Raw genomic sequence first — 19,518 nt, 5'->3', positions numbered from 1 at the left:
ACTAAAAACAAGAAATGCAGGACAAGAATATTAATAATACATTACTGGAAATGCAGGACAAGAAATGCAGGACAAAGAATATTTAATCATGTCCATTAATTGCCATATTATTTAACGGTAGATCTTGTAGTCTCTAATGACTCCAAAATTTTTGGTCTCCATTGAGCCCAACTCTCTCTCTCTATATATATATATAAAAAGGTATATGATCAAATAAAAACTTTATTTGTGTTTTGAAGAAAGTTCTATAGAGAGTATATTTTTTGGAGTTTAATCACAACCATCCATTTTTTACACATCTAAGAGCTGCAGATATTTGTCCTGCACATTCGTTTTCTCTGCCTGTACAACAGTACTTCTAAAATTAATCCTGCAGAACATAAAATAATAATTCCATAATATTGGTGTTCAATCACCGAAATTCTAACAAATAAAAATGATAATTGCATACAAAACAAAGATGTAGTTGGACATTGCTATGATTGGCACTGAACTCATCGTCATTGTCCTGCAACGAATTGAATTTGTTGCAAGAGAAAATAACACTTAGATATATCACAAATATGCGAGAAAAATTATTAACTAAAAATGCAGGACACGAATAGTGTAAATTATAAAGATAGTTATGAATTAAATCTAAAACTCATGCTTCAGCAAGATCTTGCAGCAACTGAAACCATGATATCCCAAAAATCTATTTTACAAATTACAATATTCTGCAATTGTTGTTTACTAGAAATGCAGGACAAGAATATTATCAGAAATGCAGGACAAGAATATTTAATCAGGTCCATTAATTGTCAGATTATTTTAATGGTAGATCTTCTAGTCTCTAAGGACTCCAAAATTTGTGGTCTCCATTGAGTCCAACTCGTATACACATATATACATACATATATATAGAGTCTCATTCTAACGTAAATCTTCTTATTCAACAAATTAAAAACTATGCCTAATTCTCAAGAAAATATCACTAAATTTTCAACAACCCCACCTTCTCCAACTCAGCCTCTTCCTCTATCCCACTCCCGGCAGCTTCAACGCCGCCAAGTCCCGCTCTCTCCCCCTCCATGCCGCCCTCCCCCTCCATGTCCACCTCCATTATTTATATTACCACCAAATCCAACCCACCTCCACCTCCACCTCCATCTCCACCTTCACCTTCGTCCTCACCTCCACCTCGATCTTCCTCACCTCTGGTACCATCTGCCCAGTTTTACTACCGATTTCAATTCTTGACCTACTCTCAGCCCATGGTTTTTATTTATTTATTATATCGATGTGATTTGTTCCAATTTTTTATGAGGAGTTTTCGCAAATTATTTATAAAATATTTTTTTAATAAATAATTATAGAAGATACCTCTAATTAAAAAATATTTTTTTAATTCAGTTAAAGTATAAAACTATTTATATCAAATTTAATTAAAAAATCTTCCCAACCCTCGAACTGAAAACAAGTCCACCGGTTAAGGCCCGATTTGGGATCAGACCGAACCGCCTAATAAAATGATTAAGTCACCAGATAGTTTTTGATAAGTCGATTCGTAGCTGGCTTATCCCGTTCCGGATCGATATTTCACCATCACAATTTAAAAGAGCATCTCAGTAATCTCAATATAATGACTTTTAAATTGAAATTTGAAGAGAATGATAGTTCTTATTCCAATAGATTCTTAGTCACTCTTAAATTTATTAAATTTTTTTTCTCTTTCTCATTAATTTTATGAGCTACCGGTCACTCTTGGTTAATACTATTTTATAATAAACTTGTAAGCAAACATTCTCTTTACATCCCCTTTCTTTTGTACTTTTATGCACATAACTTACTTTTAATAATATAAAATAAAATAAGGACCGAATATAAGAAGTATTGTTAGAGTTGGAACCCAAATTAAATCACTGACAACCAATATCTTATACACGCCATCCATTATTATGAAATCTTGCATAAAATCTGAGTATAAAATATTTAATAAAACGGTTTTTGTATGGTGTGCTGATGGGCACAAAACGCTAACTCTTACTCCCTTCATTTCTTTAAACTTCTCTCGTTTGAAATATCGGGACTGTTCATAACATGATACAAATGATTAATTTACGTCAAATTTATAAGACCAAATATAGTCATGAATATAGTCATGGGTGATCTTGTTGGATTCATATCTATGAGTATTTTAATACAATAAAGTTTTTATATTTAATATTAATATGAAATAAAAGAAATTAACGATAGATAGTGTGCGTTGACAAATGTGTCCAAGACAAATGAGAAAAGTAATAAGTGACGGAGGGAGTACGAGTTTGGTGCATTTTTATTGATCATATAATCATAAATATAGATGGACTTCCCTGCATTTACACCAATTCCACCAATAAAAACCCATTAAACTCATCAAATTTAATATTTATTAAGTGCCTTAAGCACAAGTTAAAAAGACCCCTAATAAAATATGTCAAATTTTGATTGGAATATATCTTTTGCTCATATAAATAGCACAACTAAAATATCACATTTATTTATGTGATCACATCCAAAATTTTGTGCACAATTTTATACACGCAGCCATGCTATTTTCTCCATATGCCGAGACGCAGCAGATTACCTGTATAAATATCTTAAGAGCTTATCTTGCCTGTACACAAAAAAGACACAACTTGTCTTGCATTTTCTGTTACCTAAACCCATGGAGAATACTGTTGACCTGAAGGAGGCTGTCCCTCATATAGTATGCATGCCATTTCCAGGTCAAGGTCACATAACCCCCATGCTCACCTTAGCCAAGCTTCTTCACAACAGAGGCTTTTACATCACCTTTGTCCACACTGATTTTAGCTACAGGCGTTCGCTCAGATCGCTTTCCCCTGTCGGACACTCGGCCACCTTTCGTTTCGAGACCATCCCCGATGGCCTTCCTCCTCCGGAGAGCCCTGATGATTTCCCCCACGTCATTCAGCTTTGTGTTTCTACCTCCATTCATTCTCTGTCTCCGTTCCGTGATCTTGTGACGAGGCTCAACAATTCTCCTGATGTGCCTCCTGTTACTTGCATTATTTCTGATGCAACCATGTCTTTCACACTTGATGTGTCCCAAGAGCTTGGGATTCCTAATATCTTCTTTTGGACGGTTAACGCGTTCACCCTTATGTGCTACTTGCACTTCTCTCGTATCCGGAATCTGGCTTCCCAGCTGCGCCAAGGTAAGCTTAGAGTATCTCTACTGGTAAAAACTCTTAGAAGGCATTTGGAAACGTGTATTTCATTTCAAATGATGGATTCTTATGTTTATACTAATATTTGACTGTCGTAGATTTCAGATTAAATCCAAATCCATGTTCCCAAACAGTTTATTTGTTCAAATTTAGAATTTCAAAGGAAATCCAGGTTTCCAAACCAAGCATTAGTTAAAATAGTAATATGTGACATATATGTGGCAATTTTAGAGAAAATGTAAAAACTAGCCCTCCAACTATATATATGGAACAAAGAAAGCTCTTGAATATAATTTTATATAGGTTAAAGATAATCTTGTTGGATCATATATCAAAACTCTTAGCTAAAATTTTACCAATTCGAGAGCTGATCATTATAGCCAACTATTTTAGAATTTAGCATCTGAAATCCTCTAACTTAATTACGACCGATTTAAGGCTTGATTTCCGTCGTAAATAACCCAGTTTGTTGTAGTGTCTTAAGGATCATGATTAGATTTGAACATTTTGTTTTACTCTTGACACACTGGAGATCCTCTTATTGATCTCGAGTCGCTCACTTATCTTGGAAGACAAATGCATGTGTTAAAACTGACTAGAGACAGAAGGCCTTGGAAGACAAATGCATGTGTTAAAACTGACTAGAGACAGAAGGCCAATCTGTTCCAAAAAATATTAAGTATTCAACAAGGGGATGTATTTTAAGCTATTGCAATATGAAATTGTAACAATATAATTGATATAAGCTATTTAATCTCTGCATTCTGCATCATTATTTGCAATCCAGTAGGCATGGTCTTGCAAAACTTTCAGCATGTTTGTGAATATTTTAATTAATTATTGTCTCTTCAGAGGCAGTAGCAGGTACTGATGTAAAAAATGGGCATCTGGACCACAAAATTGATTGGCTCCCTGGAATGGGAGTTGTCCGATTGCGTGACACGTCATCAATGATTTGGGAACCTGCATTGCCAGATTGCTTTGTTGAGTACTGCATGAATGAGATCTCAAGAACATATAAGGCCTCCGCGGTGATTCTCAATACTTTTGATGCACTAGAATCTGAAATTGTTAACCAAATCTCAGCCATCATAAATCGTGATATGTACTGCATTGGTCCAATTCACAGCCTTTTGAACTCTGTTAACTCGGATGAAAATACTAAATCAATAAAATTCAATCTGTGGAAAGAGGACTCGGGTTGTGTGGAGTGGCTGGATTCGAAAGAAGCAGGGTCGGTGGTTTATGTGAATTTTGGTAGCACCACAGTGATGAGTCCTCAGCATTTGGAAGAGTTTGCATGGGGACTTGCCAATAGCAAGCAAAATTTTCTTTGGATCATCCGACTGGATCTTGTCGTGGGTGACTCACCAGCCCTGCCTTTGGAATTTGTGAGCCAGACGAAAGGAAGAGGTTTGTTAGCGAGTTGGTGTGACCAGCAACAAGTGCTGAGCCACGTGTCGATAGGAGGGTTCTTGACTCATTGTGGATGGAACTCAACCCTTGAAAGCCTGTCCGCTGGAGTGCCAATGATTTGTTGGCCTTTCTTTGCGGATCAGCTATGTGTTCGACATTGTGTTTGCAAATTGTGGAGGGTTGGCATTGAAGTGGATGAAGATGTGCAGAGAGACGGTGTGGAGAAGGCGGTGAGGGAGTTGATGGAAGAAGATAATGGGAAAGAAATGAAGAACAGGGCTCTGGAATGGAAAGGAAAGAGCGAGACTGCTATTCTTAGTTCATGTTCCGGGTCCTCTAACCTGGATTTGGATAGATTGGTGAATGAAGTGATTCTATCACACGGAAAGAGGAGCTAGGGCAAGGCTGAATTCAAACTGGTGCACTGCAAAATTTGGATCAACTGCAATATCATTAAGCAAGTGTCACAGCATTTTTAATCCATTTGATATTGTCTATTATGTCTCTGCACATGATTATTGTTTTTTTCTTTTTGAATCTGTTTTGGAGACTCAATTTATATGGCGTATTCATCGTCATATACTTACATAATACATTTTTTTAAATAAATTCCTATAAAAAAGTTTGACGTTTTAATTTTTAATCAGAAAAAATAATTAAAAATACGTTATATTTTACAAAAGACTCAAAATGCATGCAAACAATGTACGTAAATAATCTGGCGGGGTGAAGGGAGTATAATATTTTGACCCCAGTTTATGAATGTTCTGGCTACGCCCCTGGTCAGGACCAGAAGAAACCACAGTATGAAAAGGTAGGAACTCTGCCTAAAGTTTTCCGTTTTCCTGTTTCTTAATCTACTGGTATAAATCATGGCTTCAGTGTATATTGATTAGATTGATGATGATTTCTGTTTGTCATCTTTCGGTCTGCAGCTTCTTTCATACATCTCTGAGGTTTGATACTGGAAAGAGGGTAAATTCAGACCCCAGAACGAGTATTGTAAATGACATGATTAAAAGTTAGGAATAAGATTTTAAGTGATAGAGCCAAAAATTATACGAAAGAATTAAAGGACCTACAAGAATCATAGGAAATTATGTATGCTTCTGCGTAAAATAGTACAAATTTCATTACATAAACACGCAATTTCATTTATTTCAACTGGACGGAGAGATTTGGAATATTTTAATGCTCCTTGTCCAACAGAAGATCGAATGTTGGACTGAGATTACAGCAGGATAGGGTACACATTCTTCTCCTGAAACAATGCAAACTCACAGTGTTCTCACATGTTATATCGACAAGAATAAGTCAGTCACATTGTGTCTTTGTTTGGGTGGAGGGTAATTAACAATACCCGAAATTAGAAAAAGGCTAAAATCTCTGAAATCTATTAACTTTTTTGCAAAGGTGCTTTTTCTCGTACACGCATCGCACACTTGAAATGTTTCAAGAATTTATTCCTCTTAATGCGTAATTTTCATATGATAATGTACTATACTCAAGTACTGTGATACGTTTTTCTCTATATAAGTAGGTATTTTATGGCTTATCAACACATCTTCACGAGATTTAAATCATCCAATTCGAGCTTTTAAGCTGTACATATCTTCTGCAGTTGTTTCTGCAAACTCCAAGCCATGGTTCGAGTTGGAGCATTCATCACAAAGACACTACTGAGTTCTAGGTAACTACTGAAAATATGTATATTAGTTTCTACCTCAACTCTCATGCACACACGCTGACACGCGAGCTCGAAATCCCTGTTCCCAGACAATCAGGTTAGTAGTCGAGATAGACCAAGTGGTGGGTTTATCCTCTGCTCCCAGAATCCCGGGTTCGACTCTGACTCATCTCGAAAAGTATTAGAACAGATACTCATTTGTGAAAGCCTATATTGTCAAAAAAAAGTTAGCAGGGTTAGTAGCGCGATTTATACACCATCGCAACTATAATGAGCATGAAATCATATAATGCAAATCGAAACCGAATTGCCATGAACATTCTAATATTTATATATGATTATCACTCACGGCAATGACATTGTTTCGTGGCTCAATTTGCAGGGGTAGGACTGCTAAGCCAATAAGGTGTTACATGACCAAACTTTCTGGTGATCATATCAAAAATAAAACAGAGAACTCACCGAATAGTAATGAATCAATGTCGAAATGTGAAGATGAAAATGCGTCATCATACTGGATGCCGGATGCTCGGACCGGAATATATGTCCCGAAAGGCCATGAACGAGTGATTGAAGATGTACCAGAAAATGCAGCATCCTTCCACTGTACGTATTGGCTGAGGAATGTTGACGGAGTTGATCATCCCAGGCCTGATTATTATTATTGACTATTTTCCGGAAGATAATTAATTAGAGATAAAATAAGTTGTGGCTATGAGTAAAATAAATCCTCCCTACTTTATCAGAATCTGTCCTATCTATACTACATATACTGCAATAAGCTAAGGGTATAATTTATACTATTAAATTTTATTTATATTTTTTTGTTATCCCTAAATTGTTTGATGGTAAATAAAAAAAGAAAAATTCAATTTTAAAATATGTAATTTTACACAGAACTAGAACAAAGATTGTAGGGGGGGTTGAATATAATCTTTTAAAATCGTAAAAGATTCAAGATAAAAACACAAGTAAAAAAATTAAGTAAACAACGCCAAATATTTAAAAATACCGGTGGATTGATTGATCCACCCGTGAAAATATATTGATGAAAAAATCTGTGAATTTTTACAAATTTTCAGTTGCTCGTTTTCAACACTAGAACTCAAATGAACTCTTAGATTTGCTAATGTTTCGAACAGTTCTAAAGTTGCTACTGACTTTGTTATACATCCCAAATTTTACAAAGTTTTACTAGAATACAAAATAGCACTCAAATCTAAACTTTGCTACATCACATTTGTCTTATGCAAGTCTTCTGAATTATCTTCATCTTTGACTGATCTTTTTGATTTAATCCAGGTTGCATTGCATAGAATGAGTGTGTTTCTGCTTCTTCTTTATTTTCCCAAATAGGCTGCCATGTCCAAATTAATTAGTGTAATCAACCCATGTGATCTATCAGATTAAACACAAGTCATTTTCAACGGATGTTGACTTATCCGTTGAAACATGTTTCATTGGATTTACAAAATATACGTTGACTGAATTACATGACTCATCCGTTAGATCTTCATGGCTCATTCGTTGAGAAGTTTATGGCCTTCATTCGTTGATATATTAGAGATTCATCCGTTGATCATTTTTTACTTAGAGAGAATTACATGACATTAGATATTTACAATTGACCACCCAATTCTAACTACCCGCTGATGGATCACAAGACAATACTAACATAAATTTCAAATGATAAAGTGTTTAAGTGGCACATGTAACATTGTGTTATGTTATCATAAAAACTAGTGATTCCTAACAAAATACCCCATTTTTATAACTACAATTCTAAAACGAGGTATCTTAGTCTTATATCATTAAAGGTTTTAGAAAACTAAAAACATCAATAATATATTACAAGACAAAAATTTCGGTATGATTATTTTAAGTTATCATAAATAATATTTTTTTCTTATAGAAGAAGAATTAAAAATAGAGTTAATTGCAATTGACACCCCTTTGGTTTCGGCTTATTGCACATTGCACCTAATAGTTTTGTAAAATACACTTTGCAACCCCAGACTTTTAACCCGTAGACACTTTGCACCCTTTCCGTTAATTTCTGCCGTTACCGTTAACTTTTGTAGGGGCATTTTGGTAAATTTAATTATATTTAATTAAAATCAAACTTTTATTTAAATTTTCTGACCATCTAAACGATATTTTTCGGAAAAACTTAAAGAACGAAAGTTGTAGAGAATAAAAAGATCTTTTTAGAACAATAAGATTCAAAATTTAAATAATTATTTAAAAACGATTGTTCATTTTTACATGATTGCTAATTTTTGAATTTTTTAAAAATAATTATAAAAAAAATTACGAAAATTTTGAACCTTATAGTTCTAAGAAGATCCTTTTATTCTCTACAACTTTCCTTCTTTAAGTTTTTCCGAATAAAATCATTTAGATGATCAAAAAATTTAAATAAAGGTCTGATTTTAATTAAATATAATTAAATTTCCCAAAATGCTCCTGCAAAAGTTAACAGTAACGGCATAATTTAACGGAAAGGGTGCAAAGTGTCTACGGGTTAAAAGTCTGGGGATGCAAAGTGTATTTTCCAAAACTATTAGGTGCAATGTGCAATAAGCCGAAACCAAAGGGGTGCCAATTGCAATTAACTCTTAAAAATATGAAAAATATAATTTATAATTAGTTAAAAATAGATAGAAAAAGTAAAGATACTATCAATAACATATATTAATATCAAAAAACAATTATAAATAGATGTATTATACTTCAAGACACACTGGAAATTATATAAAACAATTTAAATAAATAAGCGTGAATATTCTTAACTATAATAGACCGTTTGACTAAGATTAAAAGAGGTGTCTTATTGCTTAAAGAAAAAAAAATGGATTATATGTTAGAAGTTGGTTTGGACTTATAAGTAATTATTGGTGTGTTGGATGGTGTGACTTATAATTTTTTGGGAATTTGATAAATATACCAACTTTTGGATATTTATTTACAAATATACCAACTTGTCTAAAATCTTGCAAATTAACTAACTTTTAAAACATACAAGCAATTCAATTACAAAAATACCATCTTCACCTTTCCATTCCTTTCTTACATCTCTCTCCTCTCACTTGGTATAACATAAGGATCCATAATTCTCAATGCTCATCAACATCTTCAAAAACATAACACAGAGATTATATATAGATTATACTAATACACATGAGGGGCCACCGATTATTCAAAACCCTAGTCTCCTTCAAAACCTCTCTAACTCTCTCTTCTTTTCCAATCCGCCACCGGAGATTTCATCGGTTTTCATCGATGAAAGCTCCAAATTAGTAAATTTATTTTGATTTATTCTTGTGTTTTCAATAATGCTCCCCACCCGGATATATTCCTAGACGTTGGATCTATGCGATTTTCAAGATTTTGATTCGTTGATAAATCAATTGGGATGAGTGAATGACAAGTTAGGTGACTGCGATTTAGTTTTAGCCATACCATCTGGTGTGTACATATATTTATATTTGGTAAGGTAAGAATCGTGTGAATTGACCCCACGTCAATGGTATGAGTTCAAAATCTTTTGTCTTAGTATTTGTAAACATATTTGTCGTATATGTCCTTTGTTATTGGTTATATATTTAGTAATTGAATTTGTCGATTCGTTTATAAGTTAGATATATAAGACTTTATACTGCAATTTGTGTTTTAGGCTTGTTGTATCTTTAGTTTTAATTGTAGTGTCCCTTTCGAGGGAGTGCCATACTTGATGGCTTTTTGATCGTATATTGTGATTTTGCTTGTCGTTAATTAACGTTTGTGTCATTTTGATGACTTTGTTTTATTCTTTTGTGCCTAATTCTTTCTTTCTTTTCTCCTTTTTTCTCCCCTCTTCATTTTCTTCTTTTCTGCGGATTTTTGTCTTATATTTGGGATTTCTATTCTGTCATTACAGTTTCATTGACTAAATTTTCAAGGCCATCTCTAAATGACTTTTGGTTAGTCGGTTGACTTTTTTGAATGAAAGTTCTCCATTCTTCTTAGTTCCGTGGATTTTGCTTTTCTTTCGAGTGTTCTTTTTCAGACATCAAATTTATATCTAATTTCTTGTGGGACATTTGGAAAGGGTTAATTATCTAATTGGTCATTGAAGTGAGCTTAATGTATCAAGTTAGTCACTGAACTGAAAACAGTATCAAGATGGTCACTAAAGTCGCCATAAATATCAAACAAGTACCTCGAAATATTTGTTCAAGTAGTATGAAAGAAGCTCTTCCAATTCTTTCGGTAATGATTTTGGTACAATTCACTGACATAAAATTCCTATGATAAGAAAAAGAGCTGAGAGCATAATAAAGTTACAATTGTTAGCTTTCACCTTCCGGAGAAAATTTCCTCAAATAATTTAGTTCGCTTGTTTACCCAAACAACATGCAAAATTTTACAGGTACTTTCAAAGTCAAGAAGGCGGACTTCTTCCCTTCCCAAACACTGGGGAGAGCACGGTGCGGATCAGTTCGATTTTAGGATAAAATCGTAACTGAAACTGTAAGTCTTCAGTTTTTAAAATTGAAAATTGAAAATGAAATCATATCGCCAGATCGATTTCAGTTCCAAAAATATCAGATCAGTTCCGGTCCGTTGGGTTCCGATTTTAAAAATGCAAAAGAAGAAAAAGAAATATACTTGCAATTGAATAAGCAAAATGTTTTTGAGATTAGTTCCCCATAAACAGGCTTATAAAAAACCTTAATGGAAGCCATAATGTAACTCGTAATGTAATTGCGATAACTCATCACAACAAAAAAAAACATGAAACAATACGTAAGTATGATACAGGAACCTACAGGTTGGAGATCTGATACGAACATACAAAGACAATCAAGATATCTGAGACGAACATCCGTCAACTGAAAGAAGTTCATTAATATGTTCATGCCTCAGTGAAGAATAAAGTCCAAGTAGTTTCTGCTATCAAAGATTGCCTGACGATCAAGTTTCAAGAACTAGAAGATTCCAGTATACCTATCCTGATTATTTATAATCAAATTTATCGAAGCAATATCAAACCCGGAATGACTGATCAAGTATTTCATCAAGTAAAGAATTCAAAGAATTACTTCATTATTAGTCGTTCGTGAACCAGACCAGTGCACAGAACGTCAGTACGTACAAAGTTATTCAGAAGATTCGATCAACGGATTGCTAGAGAAATTTTGTCTTTGACATCACGAAAATCACCTGTAGAAACATTCAAATATTGCTTCAAAATGACATGAGCACCTTTCTTCTCTTTTCCTTAAATGGTTTATTTGAGCGATGCGTATCTCCCATGTCACAACCAATTATAACATAACAATTTATCTTCAATATTTTAATTTTTGTCCCAAATCCTTGCTTAAATACAATCTCATGAACATTATTCAAAAGTTCCTCACGAGTTGAAAAATCTCTGGTTGAAATGATTACTAACGTATCACACTTATTTGCGCCTTGATTTTTGTCTGTAGAACCATCTATATACACAAGACAATGATTAAAGTCTAATTAAGTACATGCTCATTGTAAAACTAAAAATAAATCACAAGTTTTTTATGATATAAATCTTAAGCAAAATTTGGAGTTAGATTCTAGACATAGAATTACCTTTTTCCACGGTCTTATTGTTATGTCCCGACTCATATGATTCACAGAGTTCCTCCACATCTTTTGTCTGAAGAAGTTTAATGATATCATTTAGATCTACTAAAACTTCGTCTCCAGCTTTTTCATCCATAATTTAAATTGAGAGGGGAAAAAAAGATAGAAGACGGGGTATATGAAAAGGAATCAATTCAAAGAGTCTTGTTTTTGAGAAAGAGTTTTGAACAGTGAACTTCTTGATATATATATAGAGTAAACTTCAGAGTTGTGGCCAAAGTTTACACCCATTTTTAAAAAATTGGCCAAACTTTCAAATTCTCAGAACAGTGGCTACACTTTGTCTCCGTGTTTTAAAAAAGTGGCTCCCGTTAAATATCATTTAACGGGAGTAACGGAAATAAGGGTAAAAACGGGTTTTTATACAATATTTCAATCATAAACTGTGCCCCCATCTTCTTCCGCGACCAACCCAGCCACCATCAACAAAACCTCACCTCTAGCCACCGATTCAACCATAAACACAACCAAAACACACAATCAAGCAAGTATTGAACCTCCGATTTAATCGAAATCACGTTTCTCCGATTTCCCCCGAACTCCACCGCCTGTGACTTTAGGGTTAGGGTTTGACAAATCTGTTGTTAATTAACGATTGGATGGTGCTTGATGTGTGTGCTACAGCATGTAATTGGCGTGTGTCTGGGAGAGTGTTTTGTGCGGCGCGGCGGCTGTTGAATTCGGGGTGGCCGGAGTTGATAGCATGGGTGGTGGTCAGTCGGGTTGGATTGTGATTTAGGTGAGTCGGGGTCAGACTTCGCCGGAAGCAGGCGGATCCGCGACGGTAGTAGTAGAACAGGGGAAAGGAGACATGAGTGTTTTGTTGTTCGGTTGTGGGTGGCCGACTGTGGTGGTGCCGCCTGTGCAGACAAGAAAGAGACGAGGGAGGGGTGGAGAAGGGTGGTGTGAGAAGAGAGGAGACTGGTGTGAGAAGAAGGAACATGGGAGGGTCTGAGAAAATACGTTTTTACCCCTGTGTCCGTTACTTTCGTTAGTGATATTTAACGGGAGCCATTCTTTTAAAAAGCTAAAACAAAGTTTGGCCATCTTTTTGAAAATTTGAAACTCTAGCCAATTTTTTGAAAATGGGTGTAAACTTTGGTCACAACTTTGAATTTTACTCTATATATATAAAATGTACATATTAAAAATTAAGGTTAATTAGTTTTGATATTTAGTATCTCAAAGTAATTTGAAGTTTAAATAGTAAATATTAGAGTTTATTTATCAATTTCCTATTTTTATTATGTCCTTCTGGAAACTTAAAACTACATTAGCCCGACCACACTGCAAACGGGATTTCTAATAATCTATGTGCGAGCCCTTTTAACTTTTCTGGAAACTCTATTTTAATTTATTAAATAAACTAGGTGTGAAGACCGCGCTTCGCGCGGTCCGTAAAAACATTATATTGTACAATACTTCGAAGCACTGAGAGCACATTATCTAAAGAATTAAGCTGTAAGCGAGCCAGAGAAATTAATATAAACAGACTCCATAATTTATATTGTTAAATAATTACAAGTTTACAAACTACTTTCAAGCTGGTAAAATTTCCTGAAGAAGAGCATCTGCTCTGCTTTTCTTCCATAGTATTGGCTTTACAATTGTTGTGCAATTCAGCACCACGAGCCACAAATTCCTTCCAAAAACATGATGATGATAGCTTCTTGGCGCAGCAGGTCTGGATGCATCAATAAAGCCACGGATATCTCTAACTGTATGATGAAAATTAAAGCGAGAAACCATCCGACATCCGTGTACCATATGCCAACCTGAGGTAGTGCCTGATCCACAACTAAGCCCATTGCTGGTGGTGGGGCACTCTGCAAATTGCTTGGAGCAGTTGTCTCTGCTGGTACTGCATCATTGTTGCTACCTAAAGTTCTTCCCTGGCCCTAAAATGAATTGGGTTGCTTCTTCTGTACCTATATTCAACAGAGAAAATAGCAGTAATAAGAATGACCAAGCTCCTCAAAAAAATCTAAATATGTAAAAAAAGTCAAAGAGATGCAAGTAACGCACAGGGCATTCTTGTTCCTTCTTCACGAGATTAACATGGACAACAGTCCTACGATCAGCTGGCGCAAGTTCTTGTGGACACTCGGACTTCCTGATACTCTGCATTTAAAAAAAGTTTATATAACTTGTCAGATCTTTATTAAAAGGAAAAATGACAACCATAGTATAAAATAGTTGCTACCAATAATCGTTAAAAGTGCAAATTCACAAACCACAGCCAAATATTATCCTGGATGGCTCATCTGGTACAAATGGTTTGGTGGTTCGAATATTAAACCACATATGACGTCTTAGTATAACTTCATACTTATCCAAAATCAGACCTGCTATGACTTGTTGCAATATACTTTAGGAGCATGTTTTACAATACAATAATATATATAAAGAAATATATATGGGTATTATAACACCTACAACCTAGCAAACAAATTTGTTTTACCCTTAAAACTTAAAGTACCTCTAGGAAGGATGCATTTTCTGGATCATCAATCCTCCGCAAAGGACCATCATCTATTGTGAACCCATTTGTCCAAAAAGTGATAGTATGCGTGACAGTTTCAGGATGTGACGGAGCAGTTGTAATTGTTTCTCCAGTTAGACGTCTTGCTGTTCCACTAAAACTTCTTGAACTTGAAGACGGCTGAAGGTGATCCCCGTGTCCTTCCACACCTCCTGCCTGTCTAGCTTGATCAAATAAAGCATCTACATCATTGCCTTTCGATGGATCCTGCACAAGCATTCCACTGCAAACGTTGACAAACATCAGCATATTACATCTCGTTGCAGAGTTTTTTGATAAATAATTCAATTTGTGAATATGAATATGAAACAACACAATGTAGTAAACTGAAAAGCCAAAAATTTATCTAGCAAAACTGTGCAAGGCTTAGCATAATGGATACCTGTCTCCCTTGGTAATAAAGAAATCAAGTGTTAATAAAGAAGTGTATTTGTGTGTCTGAGAGAGAGTATTTAAAGCAATCACATGTAATCCAATACTGTATGAAGACAAGTACAAAGCAATTCCTTCAACTATTCTGAACATCCTGTGTAAAGAAGAAATCAAATCATCTTCAGATCAAATGCTTCAGATAACACACATGAATAAGTGCAAAAAAAAACTAACTTTTCTTTGTCTACAAGGTCAGGCTCTCCTCAAATAAATGACATTAACCTTCTACTCTAACAAACACATCACCATATTCTTCTCCTTGATCACCTGCTCAACTTGTCAAATCCGATATCGAATTAAAAACCGGTACAAGGCACAACATGCACTACAGCAGGTGACAAAATTTGTGTTTGTCAAGATCGATCAAGAAGTACTCGATTGAGATCCGAGATCGAGTAGCTCAACAACATTAGATCAAGTCACAAACTTCAGAGCATATCGCTGATTCTTCAGCACAAAGAGTCTAGATATGGCCAGGGCTAATCGCCCATCAACTAAAAATTCAACCAATCACAAAGCAAATCAATCAGTTTGATCAATTTAAACAAAGCCTCTAACATCAAGATAAAAAAAAAGGTAAGTTTCACACACCGCCAAATCAAATTATAAAGCAAACACAAAAATAATCAAACCCCTGACAATAATAAACATAATTGACCAGAAGAATGAGGGAAAAATAATTTGGGTTTGATTTTGGAAGAAATGGTACCTACAGGATTGGAGGAGTGGATGTCCAGGGACGCCGTTGGAATTTTCTTGATTAGCTTGATCTTCAAAAGAGCGAGAGACAACGAAGCCGTACAGAATTCGTACAGAATTGTTCCGATCCAAAGAAGGTCGGGGTGCCATGGCGGAGAGTTTCGATGATTGTCAGTTTTGAGATTTTGAGATGGGAACTTGATGTATAGATTTTTAGTTTCGGCCTTTATGAATACTCAACTGAAAGTAATAAACTTCAGTGATTAATGCTGAGACTTTCAATTTCTCCCAGAAGTTTAAGATTTCACAACACCTATCAACAAACAGTGAGGCCTAGGAATTGAGGGAAAATAGAATGTGAGTCTTGGAAGCCGCCATGTCAGCATACCAAGATTTTACTTTATATAGATGTATAGATTTGTGTTTGTCTTTGCCTTTAACTACTTTGTCTGTCTTCCCCTCACTCCTCTCATACTCGAAATCAGGTTGCTTTCATCGTCTGAAAGTGGCAAACCTATCACCAGCACTTAGTATTTGTAGTGTTCTAATTTCTAAATACGCGTAATTTTGATCGCCTTGACCGGGAGCATTAGAAAACGAAAATTAGTTCGACCTGATTTGTTCCGGAAAACGACTATTCTGAAATTGGAGAATACTTTAATGATTATTCGGAATTCATCTATCAAATATTTATATTCAATTTTTTAAAACAAGTATCTAAATTCATTTCTTCAACAAAAAAAAAAGTATCTAAATTCATTAAAATCAAATTGTACATGGGTTTTAACTTGAAACTTAATAATATTAGTATTTTACTATATAGTATATTATTAATTAACGAATATTATTTATTAATATACATTTTTATAATATTAACAATTTATTAATAAATTAATAATAATATTGACATAATAATTTGATTCAAATATATATTACATGCTTGATAAATTTTTTAAAAATATAACAAAAACAAGTTTTTCACTTTTTATAATTAGCTAATTACTACTTCCATCCCAAATTAGATGAGCTAGTTGATTTTGGGCACGTAACTTTAGGTGCATTGACCGTCAACTTCCGAAATTTATTTTTTTATTTTTTCTTTTGTAAATGAAAATTTTATATTATAATTTTTATTTGCAAAAATAAAATTTCAAAAATAAGTCATGTAGCTATGCGGTCAATGAACCTTAAATTGAGTGCCCAAAGTCAACAAGGTCATCTAATTTGGGATGGAGGGAGTATAATTTTTAATTATTATTTTATTTAAAGAAGGGGTTCAAAGTTCCGGTTTGACTCCTATTATTTGAAATGAAAACGAATTCAGATCGATTATTTATAAATTCAGCGGAGCTATTCTCTAAGAGCCCGTTTGGCGGAGCTTATGGCTTATGACTTAACGAGGCTTATGACTTAACGCAACTTATTTGATAAGCTGACAGTTTAAAATATCTGTTTGGGTAATTTTGACTTACAAATGATTTATAGGTTATTAAAAATATAATAATAAAAATAAAAGTGACTTATGAGTAACTTATAACTTATGGGTAATTTTTATCAAAGAAAAAGTTTAAAAAAATTAAGTCACTGAAAAAATACCTCAAATTAACTTCTAGCTTTAAGTCAGCTTCTGGCTTATTTCTGACTTTAAGTTAGCTTCTGACTTATTATACAAACAGACATTTTTCAGCTTAAAGCTGAAAACGGCTTTAAGTCCCAGCTTAAAGCAGCTTAAAGTCCCAGCTTAAAGCCGGGACAAACACGCTCTAAATCACTTAGGGGCCGTTTGGATTCACATATTTCATTTCAAATAATGAATTTTAATTCCTAGATTTCAAATCCAGAATTTCAAATTCAAATATCCTGTTTGGTAAGTACAAGAATTTCAAATCCTGAATTTCAAATTCCAATGGTGTTTGGGAATTACTAGAATTTCATTTGAAAATTCAAATTAAAAATACATCAAATTAGTACTATTCAATGAAATAGTCTTTTACACAATTTTAAAAATACGCCTCAATACTATGAGTCACTAATAAGCAACATGATCCAGCTTCGCTTTTTCTCATTATCCGGCAAATTTTTAAGCATTTCAAACTCATCGACTTTGCCATTCACGAATCTCTTGACAGCCCTCATAGCTTGATCATCCGTAATACCAATAACTTCAGATACGACCTCATATATTTCTTTGCACGTGGGTCTTGGAGGCTCTTTTGCTTTGCTCACATATTCTTTAAATGACTCTGCGAAACTGGTAACAGCATCAGCTAAATGATCTCTTTTCTGTCTCTTGTTTGATTCTCCCGAACCCGTCTCAGTAGTGCTAATGTCATTTTCTAGCTCCATGGCAGTAGCTGACTCCTCAAACTGCTCTGCACCATCACCAGTGGCTCTATCGGAGGCAAATAAAGTACATATGTCATCCCAATTCTCAATGCACTTGTTCTGGTATGCAGAAGCATCTGGACATCCCTGTCCAAGTTCAGAGTTGATCTATATTAGATTTTTAACACTGATATACACCAAAAGAAAGACAAGTTCTGGGAAACAATTTATAACAGTGAGAGTGGCTAACTGGCTACCTGATCTTAAAAGAGTACGTAAATGACAGAACTGATCTTAGTAGTATTTGAACTACTGATATAGCCCGGGAATGCAGAGATAGAAATAGAGCACACAAACAGAAATTAGCAAAATTTACACTGCAGTTTTGCTGCAGAGGAAACTCATTTCCTAGAATCAACATAAATACTTCATCGTTTTAAGCTTCAGGGGTCAGGACTAATCAATACTGATCTGGCTCATGTACTTGCACATTAAATAGTGACATCAATATTGATTTAACACGGGAAGGAAGTCGATAAAAAAGAATTATTCAGTGTGTAACTTTACCTATTGGAAAAAGCTTAAAAGGTGGGGTATTCATGTTGGTTTTGTGAAAAAAACTACTAAGAATTTTGAGAGCCAAGGAATTAGTTACAGAACCTACATGATTCCATGTTTACTAACAAAACATGGAATCATATACTAGTTGTTTACAGAACATGTTTACAGAACCTACATGAGAGCCAAGGTATTCATTTTGATAACTTTAAATATAGTAAAGTAATGACTACTTATAGAGGATCAAAACCCAAAGTTCTGCTTATTAAACTGTAAAGCCAAAAGAGACTAAAGAATACCTATATATATATATATATGTATATATATATATATATATATATATATATATATATTCTGATGACATTAACAGTACTCATAGATGACCCGCTGTTACACATAAAATCAGATGTAAAAATATTTAATAGGGAAAAATTAATTTACCTCACAATAAGCTTTCCATTCTACAAGATCTTCTATCAGTATAACTAGCATCTTCTTTTCTTCGTCCCAATTGAATTTGGTATAATTTCGAATATCAGAAATCACACCATAATGTTTCTTCCAAATCTTAATCCGGTGCTTCACATGTTCCACAGTAACTAATATACTCTTTTCAATCCGCAGCTTATCAACCACAGCCTGGTAAGCTTGACTTTTAAAATTTCCGTCACCCTTATTTCCTTCATTAATTTGATCATACAGTGTTGATGTTAATATGCTGTCCATCTCAGGGGTCCATGCTAAATAACCCCTTTTCTGAGCAAGTATGGTTGGCTGATCAGCTGGTGGAGCCATAGGCTGTTTTCCTTGTCTTCGGGACCTGGAAAAGAAAAGCAGAGACATTTATAATCAATCAGCCATTGCAACCTGCAAAAGAAAAACAGAACCCTATGCAGCTAACAGGAGATCAATAAGACTAGCTACTCTTGCTACTTTATACAAGATAAACCACCAGAAATAGTGATCCAAAACACTAACAGAAT

General features: G+C 34.4%; 1 protein-coding gene, 1 long non-coding RNA gene and 1 pseudogene across 2 annotated transcripts; 1 reads left to right on the top strand and 2 right to left on the bottom strand.

Moving 5' to 3' along the window:
* Window positions 1–2,648: 2,648 nt before the first annotated feature.
* Window positions 2,649–5,238, top strand: LOC108198752 (7-deoxyloganetin glucosyltransferase). The gene is made up of 2 exons (XM_017366532.2): window positions 2,649–3,200; window positions 4,065–5,238. Exons 1-2 carry the CDS (start codon window positions 2,687–2,689, stop codon window positions 5,024–5,026), a joined length of 1,476 nt encoding a protein of 491 aa, XP_017222021.1. The 5' UTR covers window positions 2,649–2,686; the 3' UTR covers window positions 5,027–5,238.
* Window positions 5,239–11,046: 5,808 nt separating this feature from the next.
* LOC135146779 (uncharacterized) lies at window positions 11,047–12,944 on the bottom strand. The gene is made up of 2 exons (XR_010292158.1): window positions 11,926–12,944; window positions 11,047–11,795 (listed from the first exon to the last, which is right to left on the bottom strand). It is a non-coding gene; the product is annotated as an uncharacterized LOC135146779 (long non-coding RNA).
* Window positions 12,945–13,458: 514 nt separating this feature from the next.
* Window positions 13,459–16,143, bottom strand: LOC108209767 (plant UBX domain-containing protein 4-like; annotated as a pseudogene).
* Between the last annotated feature and the right edge of the window lie 3,375 nt (window positions 16,144–19,518).

Source organism: Daucus carota, chromosome 1 (genome assembly GCF_001625215.2).
Source record: "Daucus carota subsp. sativus chromosome 1, DH1 v3.0, whole genome shotgun sequence".
NCBI lineage: Eukaryota > Viridiplantae > Streptophyta > Magnoliopsida > Apiales > Apiaceae > Daucus > Daucus carota.
Note: the sequence above shows the minus strand (reverse complement) of the source record. Positions and strands in the feature narration are given on the sequence as shown.

Coding starts and splice junctions, on each gene's coding strand:
- LOC108198752 (XM_017366532.2), top strand. CDS start 2,687: ATGGAGAATACTGTTGACCTGAAGGAGGCTGTCCCTCATATAGTATGC. Junction 3,201..4,064: donor GGCTTCCCAGCTGCGCCAAG/GTAAGCTTAGAG, acceptor TTGTCTCTTCAG/AGGCAGTAGCAGGTACTGAT.